This window comes from Drosophila miranda, assembly GCF_003369915.1.
Source record: "Drosophila miranda strain MSH22 chromosome Y unlocalized genomic scaffold, D.miranda_PacBio2.1 Contig_Y1_pilon, whole genome shotgun sequence".
NCBI classification, from domain to species: Eukaryota; Metazoa; Arthropoda; class Insecta; order Diptera; family Drosophilidae; genus Drosophila; species Drosophila miranda.
This window is the reverse complement of record NW_022881603.1, coordinates 53,063,188-53,072,581: the sequence shown is the minus strand read 5'-3', so window position 1 is coordinate 53,072,581 and position 9,394 is coordinate 53,063,188. Positions and strand designations below refer to the sequence as shown.

Here is a 9,394-nt window from a genome sequence, read left to right as displayed (position 1 = left end):
CGAAATATCGATTGCCTCCCATTGACTGCTTTTGCATTGGACCGCATACATCAGTATGTATTAAGTCTAAAACGCCCTATGACCTGTTTGTGCTCGATTGAAATGGTTGCACGCAAATTTTACTTTTTGCGCATGTTGCACACACTTGTTTTGGCTTGTATATGCCCTTGAGACCTATTACCATCTCCTTGCTAACCATTTCCTTTAATGCGTCGAAATGTACATGGCCGAACCTATTGTGCCATTTGAATGCATCTGCCTCAACATTTACAATGTTCATACACTTTTCCTGATTGTCCTGAACCATAAACAATCCATTTTCCAGATGTGCCTTTATAACTATTTTTCCGTTTTCAAAAATCATCGCTTGATTTTTCTCAAACACAACTTTTTTTCCATGTTTTAATAGTTTTGTGACCGATATAAAATTGTACTGCAAATCTGGTACCAAGATAACCTTTTCCAGCGTAACGGATCTATCACCGAACTTTACTTGAACAGTTCCATGCCCTTCAGCAATAAGTGATTTACCGCCGGCTAAAAATACTTTTTGATTATCTTCCGTGAACGACACAAAGCGTTCCTTATCACAACATAGATGCGCCGTTGCGCCACTGTCTATGCACCATGCATTTAACATCTGGTCATTTGGCTTAGCTAAACTTAGGATTGGTACATATTTTTCTGGTTCCACTTTGGCATATTCGGTTACGCAAAGCATTGTACCCAATCTTTCCCCGCTTTTACTGTTTGCGCCCTTGTTGTTTGCTCCTTCCTGCTTGCTTTTAGCACGGCATTCCGATTTAAAATGCCCTTCCTTTCCGCACTTAAAACACTTTTTTCCCTTCTTAAAGTTTTTCTTAAAATTGTTGTTGTCATAACTGACGTGTAGTTCCGCGCTACTTGTAATTTCCTTGCTAATGCTATCTTCCTCCATATTCGCTTCTTCAGACATTTTTATTTTTAGCATGCTCAAGCTCGGCAAATCATCTCGCGTCTCAATCGCAACAACAAAACTTTCATACGATTTAGGCAAACCATTTAGCAACACAACTGATAAGATCTTTTCATCAACCTTTATGTTGACCTCTGCTAAAGCCTCGTGTACCACCTGGAATTTCCGCAAATATTCCTGTGCACTTATACCATCCGACATTTTTAACGTCAACAATTGTTTAGTTAAAAGCACTACCCTTGCTGGTCCGCTTGGCCTGTGAATTTTATTTAGCTTTTGCCAAGCCTGTGACGACGATACACAATTTTTAATATTGTTTAGTTGGGTCGATTTAACACAAAGTAAAATTGACGCCAACGCCTTTTGATCCTTTAGTTCAAAAGCTGCACGTTGCTCATTTGTTGCACTTTCACTAAGCTCAATTTTACCACTGACGATTGGCCACAAATCATTTTGTATGAGAACACTTCTCATCAAAACTTCCCATGTGCTATAATTGTTTTCGACCAGTTTCTCAATATTGAAATTCATATTTCCACTCATTTTTGATACTTATTGTCCCACAGTGCAAAATTTGTAACTGTCGATCGTCTCATGCACAAAGAAACTACGACGACAATACTGTTGTCCGTGTCTTTCTTTTGTTTTTTCGTTTTCTTTTAAGTATCCCTCCGAGTTGCTATTTACGCACACACACTCGCGATTTTCTATGCCTTGGTATACACACTTTTGGGTATACACACTCGCGGTTTTGTGCGGCTTGGCATACGCACTTTTTGGTATACACACTTGAGTCTCCGTTCGCTTTTTTGTTTCTTGATCCGTTGGGACTGCTTTATTTTTGACTTTAAACCACGGCAACGGTCCGATTCGCTGCAAAATTCGAATCAAAAAAAAAACACAATGCGAATTTGTTCAACTTGTTCTTTTGCCTTTCTATGTACACACATACACTAATGAGTCTATGCCATTTTTTTAGAACTGCTTTTCACTAAGCACCAAACAATGTTTATTGTTTCTCACTGTTTCTGTTTTATACTGTTTCTGGGTGAATTGGTGTCTGGGCCCATAACCTGTTAAAGTTATTTTATTTGTAAGACAGCAGAAGATCAGTATACAGAATTATATGTGCTTCCGAGTAACATACGCAAGAGACCGACGCCGAAAGAAGAATATCGATATGAGAACATCGATATGAGAACATCGATATGCAGCAGGGCACATGCGCAGTGTTGTTAGAGATCAATATCTAATTATCGTGGCGGTCACTTTGAACAATTATCGGTTTCAAATCGACTTTCAAATCAGCACCAGTTGCCGCCACACCACCACTACGGCCTAAATTGAGCCAAAAATGCTAGTCTTCGCATAAAACAACTACGCCCCCTATAAACTGCCCGCCCACATGTACATGCTACATTCCTAGTCGTCTGCCCTCAGCAGGCGGCAAGGGTAGTAGAGGGGACTGAAGACCCCATACCGCATTACAGCCAACAAAACATCAAGTTGACGAACTCACAGTTGATTGCAAATCAAATTTTAAGTTAGGGAGAATTACAAAGAAGAGACAGCTTACTTGGGAGCGTGGCCCCACTTCACTTTCTTGACTCACACCACACACACACACACACTTGACACCAAATGGAAAGTCGTGTCGTGAACGTTGTGGAGTGGAGACGTGTCTGAGGTTTAGTCCCTCCGTCAAAGTGCCGAATATTTTGTCTCTCTCTTTTTCCCTTTCCCCCCCCCCCCCCCACGCCACCCAACCTGCTGGCAGTGGGCCTAGTCGAGGTTACAAGTGTTTCGTTGCTGCAGATTATATGTTTGTAAATTATTGTGCCATCAAATGTACTAGTGTGTTTGAGTGTCGTTTAAAGTTGAATTGTAAAACAAACAAAAATGTACATAAATTAAATTAAGACATATACTGCCCATTATTAATAAAGCAACGCGCTTGGTTGCTGGCGGCTCACACCCCAGCCTCTCAGCCCCTCCCCTGTGGAGCACTGAGAGCCCTTAACCCAAAGCGGGTATATATTGAAAAATGCCCCTCCAGCAGCTGCCTCGCCACTCCTGCAACTCTATTGAGGCATAATGGACGAAATTTGGAAGCCTCATCAGCAGCACTACCGTCAATTCCAACAGAAGTCCAGAGGCCAGCCACTGCAACAAAGGAAAAAGACGTCAATACGGACAACAACGAAAAACGGCCAAAACACTCAATAATCACACGTACCTGCCAATCACAAGACAGAGCTGACCATCAAGAAGCTGCCTCGCCATCAACATCAACAATTTCCTGCCAAATGGGCGGAAAAGGAGGCCCTTTTTGATGACGCTGCCACCGACCATCACAATGACGTCACGCCACTTCAAACCAGCAGCTGCCATTTACAACGACGACGCAGATGCTGGCGCCTGTTGCCGCTCCACTGGGTCGTGCCCGTCTCTCATGCCAATTATGTGAGGGCGGGATGGCCCAGTGTTGAGCCGCCGGACGCCAGCAAATCCTGCAAAAGAAGAAGAAACAGGAGGGAGAAGCAGACAGCCAATACACAAAATACTCACCTGCTGTTTTACGCCAACACCAACCAGACAAGGGTCGCCACAAATAACATCCAAACGCCGACAGCAAATAAACATAAATTAAAATCAAAGCCAAAACAAACACCTCCTCATCTGGGTGGCCGGACCAGCAGCCACTCAAAACGCCATTACAATCCGACGACGAACGTGGCCGAGGAGGCCAGGCCAATACAACTGACAACGCATCCTGGGTGGCCGGACCAGCAGCCACTCGGATGCGGCCAACAACAACAAAATCGACAACGCATCCTGGTGGCCGGACCAGTTCGCCACTTGGATGCGGCCAATATCATGATTCGTTGGCATCACACACCGATGTCAATGCCACTCCATTCCACGATCGCATCTCGGGTGGCCGGACCAGTGCCACTCGATTGGATGCGCCATCTCCACCTGACAGATGCAACGTGGGCGGCCGGACCAGAGCCGCTCGTCAATGAACACCTTTGCCCACGATGCACGCCAATACACACATACAGCCAGCCAATAAACAACACACAGGGGGACAACAGAGCCGGCCGGTATACAGCGTAATGTTCGCATTGCGTTTGTTATGCCCGCCGGTGCTCCGTTGTTGTTTGTCCTCCTGTTAGAAATAAAATAAATATAATTAATATGTTTATATGTTGTAAATGAATGTCAATTATCGTTTATTTTACCTTGTCTGCATCAAAGTATTTGTTGTAGATGTCAATCCTGTTGTTTCTGTAGTTTTTGCATGTCCGTAGATAGTTTGTCCATAGTTTTAGTTGCTAGCCTGTGATATTAGGAATAAGTTTTTGTAAACTAATGTAGTTTTTTCTGTAGTTATTTTAATATTTTTCGTAGTTTCTAATTAGTTTTATTACCTATTTACTCTTCTTCCCAACCTATCTGCCATTCCCATAATTCCCCTTGACACGTGGTATTACCAAAAATACCACGCAAATACTAGACTCTGACCGATAACACACCAAAAAGCCAATACAAATTCAAATTGCATTTCTCAATGCCAGTGTGTTATCTATCGCAAATTCGGCAATTACGCCCAGCCATTTCCTCCCCACCCCCTACCCACTTCAAAGCAACTAAAGACCAAATGCGGTTGAGCAGGAACAAAATGAACACTGCCAATCTACGCCACTCTGCCAAATGCCCCAACAAAGCCATTTCAACCGCCCACATGGTGCTATGCGGTCGACTCTTCGGAGCGTCACGCGCCCGGATCGTAAGATCCGGAAGTTGAAAGTATCCGGGATGGTTATACGGGAGCAGGCAAATTTCCCCCTTCCCTTTCCATCCCATCCCCAACAACAGAGCAGCCAATACACAGAGCCAAAGAACATAAGAAACTAGCCATTACCCACCGACAACACAGACAGCCACTATAACAAACGGCCATTCCAATTCTCCATTGCCTACTTATCGGTGCTGCTGCCCTCGGACTACTTTCATCTCACTCAATATTGGGGTGAGTGAAAGTGGAACCGGCGATCGGGTCTCCCGAGTGGGGGGGGGGGAGAGTGTGAGAGTTGGTGGACATGTGAGAGTTCCACCATGAACCTCGTCCGCCACTCTCATCTCGTCCACCCGCTCGAGAGGTCGCGATCGTCGGACGTGCTATAACCGTTTCGTGCCGTTTCGTGTCGCATTTTCGTTGTTCTTTGCCGTGTCGCCATTGACGTATTTCTGTGTTGCCCTGTTCTTTTGTGGTGTCTGTCGTGTGCCGGGAATTTTTGTTCCCGTGCACATCACAAACAAAAAAGAGAAGACTAGTGAGGAGGGCAGTTAGGGCCACAAGATACACAAGAAACGACAATATCAGAAGTGTATACAATATCAAAACTGTCCAGGAGGTTTACGAGAAAGCTAGCGGCCGTCTCGCTAACTCACTCGTGGATCACTCAAACTCCGAAGTGGCCAGACTGCTGACCAACCCCCATGTCCCTAATAGATTGAAATCTAGCCGCCACAGATATGACAATCAACTCCGGAAGTTTATCCTCCCGCGTAGTAATGGACAACGTCAGGAACAACCAAATCCAGATCTGGATCCGACTCGATACTATTCCGAAGCTGAGCGCAAAGTTATAGTAGAGAAGTATGTACCCATCCTGAGGAAAGGACTTCCTACTCTGCTGAGGTTAGAAAATGAAGAACAGGAAAGACTGGAAAAGGCTAAAATGGACAATAGAGAGGCCGAACGGAAGAAAAAACCATACAAACACCCGGACAGATTCTGCGAACTAAAAATAAACGTGTACAGAAAAATGTATGCTCAAGGGAAATACACTAGGGAAACAATACTTGAAAGAATCAGGGGCCAACCATTGGGTATACAAAGAATTATAGTGCCAGACCACAGAGGGGATGAAGAGGAAGGCGTCTTCCAGCCGAATGGTTAAGACTTGGTCCAATGGCACAGCAAAAATGGACACATTATCACCAAATCCAGAAAATATAAGCCTACAAATAAAACTTATTAAAAGCAGCCAAAACATAACTTAAACCGCTTACCAAATCACCTCCAAGCAAACCAATCAAAACCTGCAAATAAAATACAATCAAAATTAGCCAAAACAGAAATAAACTCGCTCACCAAATTCAACGCACACCTCCAAATAAACCAATTGAACCTGCAAATAAAATACAATTAAAATCAGTCAAAACACAAATTAATTTACTTACCACGCTAGCTTCCAAACAAACCAATCAAAACCTGCAAATGGAATACAATCAAAATCTGTCAAAACAGAAATAGACTCGCTTACCAAACACAACGCAAACCTCCAAATAAACCAATTGAACCTGCAAATAAAATACAATTAATTTAGCCTTCAAATAAAATGTAGCTAAAATTAACCAAAGGAAAAGCACAAATAGAGTTACTTACCAAACTCAACGCAAACCTCCCAATGGATCAATCGAACCTGTAAATAGAAAATAATTAAAATCAGTCAAAACAAAGGTTAAAAATCCAATAAATATAACAACACAAATTACCTAACTGGATTCCTGACACTTGATCGCCAAACCTACAAAACATAAACCTGAAAATAAAATAATATTAAAATCAGCCAGGAGTTTCATATCATTCACAGAAAGAAGCATATGCGTCGCCGTTCTTCTTAGAGTGGCATCGGCTGGATTCGGCCAGGAAGGGAGAGACGAGACGATGCCGCGCTTGCGTTGCCGATGCTTGGAGGTCTCCCTGTCGTCCAAGCCACCGTTTCGCACCGGATGAGGGGTTCAGGAGCGGCGTCACAAAATTTTTATGCCTAAGTCAGAAAAAAGAAAACACAAGCCGATCTTAACTTAACTTTTGTTTACAAGAGCAATAATCGATAACTGTCTAGTATTTTTCTGTCTGTTATTATCAATGTTACCGTAAAGTAAAAAAAAAAATACCTAAATGTTAAACAAATTGTAATGTTTCCATAAATAATGTTATATGTTGCACCTAGTAATAAGAACATTAATAAAGTACGCTTCAGGGTCACACTAAGTGCCCTGAGCAAGTTTACAAATCAAAAAATCACATCCCCAATGTTGGACAGGCAGATGAGCAGCATCAGCGGGATGCCGACGATGGCATAGAAATCGTTGTCACCTTGCCCCAGTCGGATTTTAAGGTCTTTTAAGGCTTTATTTAGCTGTCACAAAGTTGAAAAGAGTAAACGTGTACATTTCCAAGTGCTGGAAACAAAAGTTTCACACCATATTTTGGGTGGCATCATTTTTACGCGCTAAAAAGTGAATTTTGAGTTTTGTGCTGTAAAATGGACACATCGAACAACGTACGCCTGCAACTTCAGCAGCAGCAGGCACGCAAATCGAATCAAAACATTCAGGTCTATGTGCGCGTTAGGTGAGTGCCCCATCTACGGGGAGTAGATCGCCCAATAAGTACGATTTCCATCCCTGCAGGCCGCTGAATGCACGCGAGCGATGCATACGCTCCGCAGAGGTTGTGGATGTGCTCAATCCACGCGAGATCCTCACACGCCATACCCTCGACTCGAAGTTGAAGAAGTTTACGTTTGATCGGAGCTTCGGCCCCGAGTCCAAGCAATGCGATGTCTATGCGGTGGTGGTGTCGCCCCTGATCGAAGAGGTGCTAAGCGGCTACAATTGCACGGTGTTCGCATACGGACAGACGGGTACTGGCAAGACGCACACGATGGTGGGGAATGAGACCGCGGAGTTGAAGCCCTCTTGGGAAGATGTGAGTAGAGGGGAACCAGTTTTCTCATTCCTAGAATCGGACGAGGGAGGCGGTTCAAACGTTAATTGCTGCTCTACCTGTCTTTTGTCTTTGGCTTTTGGCCCTTTTGTAGGACTCTGATGTGGGCATCATACCGCGTGCCTTGAGTCACCTTTTCGACGAACTCCGCATGATGGAAGTTGAGTTTACGATGCGCAACTCCTACCTGGAGCTGTACAACGAGGAGCTGTGCGACCTCCTCTCCACCGATGATGGGCCGGCCAACTGCCAGAAGAACACTCCAGCCAACATCGCGGTTGACGTGGCACCTTGGACCACCTGGAAGGACGCCGACAGGACCCTGCAACTGCTTTTCGGCCATCCACGGCCCATCACCCCACCCAGGCCCGAGAGGGAGATCATCCCCGCGTCGGACAACGACACAACAAGCGACGACGAGGTACAGCTCCTAGGAGAGGACGACACCACTCCGCTACGGATCAGCGACGGCAGTCTGGGCGATGCGCTGCCCCGACGGCTCCGGAACCTCGGCCTTCAGGATGAACACGAGCCACCCAGACACGTAACCGGCAATGAGCTGCCCCAACTGCTCCAGGAACTCGGCCTGGGGGACGGACCCGTGTCTCCGATACCCAGGGATTACGGAGACGAGGAGGTAGCCTGGATCCTGGGAGGGCAGGAGAACCCAAACGGCCCGATCCCGGACACCAGCTGGGACGACGGGTGGCACGCCAGACTGCAGGAGTGGGACGCGCAAGAGGAGGCGGCAGCCCCGGAAAGAGGGGAGAATCCCGATTGGCAGCCGCTGGACCACGCACCAATGAAGTGGCTATCGCCAGCTCCCACCGACCACAACGCCCCGAACCCGGAACCGACGAGCTGCACGGCCCGAGAGGCCGAACCAGGAAACCCGAGCCAACCAAAGGAGGACAGCGACCTGTCATTGGGCTTGGAAGAGGCAGAGGCGGGCGGACTGCTTACAGCTTTCGAGGAGATGCCCGAGCTAAACGCGCTGCAGGAGGAACAGGAATGGCCAATCGCCCCAGTCGCCTGGCGGGTAAGCACGCCTGACCGCCGCATCCCGCAAAGCCTGCTGGAAGGCGCCAGCGCTCAGGCAAACGCGGCGCGTCACGGGCGCAGCCGGATCCGCAGCCTAGAACACCACCACGGCCAACACTTCCGCGTATGCATCAGCGGAAATTTGGTGCGCATTTCACCGCGCCCCACCCCGAAGTAGGAAGGGAGTGTGAAGGCATAAGCCTCCACAACACTGACCACGACACCATCCCCTGAAGGGACCGCCCCGACGGCTTGTTATCTAATTTCATTATTATCTCAGTTCATTATCACTATTATCCGATTTTATTACTTCTATTATTATTAGTATTACCAAGACAAACAACAATGAATCCTTATTTTTACCCATTAAAGTAAGAAATAGGTAGGTAAAAAAACAGTAGGCCTTTTTACTTATTAGAACTAAGAGAACCAACACGTAAGAGAGACGCACACTACGGCCACGCAGCGAAGAGAGACGCACACCACGGCTATACGAAGGCGAAGAGAACCAACACGAAAGAGATACGCTCTTACGCCCACGCAGCCAACGCAAGGAAGAGAACGGCTATACGCAGACGAAAAGAGACAAC

At 46.0% G+C, this 9,394-nt stretch overlaps 1 protein-coding gene across 1 annotated transcript; it reads left to right on the top strand.

Annotated features, from left to right (window-relative positions):
* The first annotated feature begins 7,008 nt into the window (after positions 1–7,008).
* On the top strand, positions 7,009–9,170 carry LOC117190589. The gene is made up of 3 exons (XM_033395638.1): positions 7,009–7,388; positions 7,448–7,745; positions 7,858–9,170. The coding sequence occupies exons 1-3, from the start codon at positions 7,300–7,302 to the stop codon at positions 8,980–8,982; spliced, it is 1,512 nt and encodes a 503-aa protein (XP_033251529.1). The 5' UTR covers positions 7,009–7,299; the 3' UTR covers positions 8,983–9,170.
* Positions 9,171–9,394: the final 224 nt, after the last annotated feature.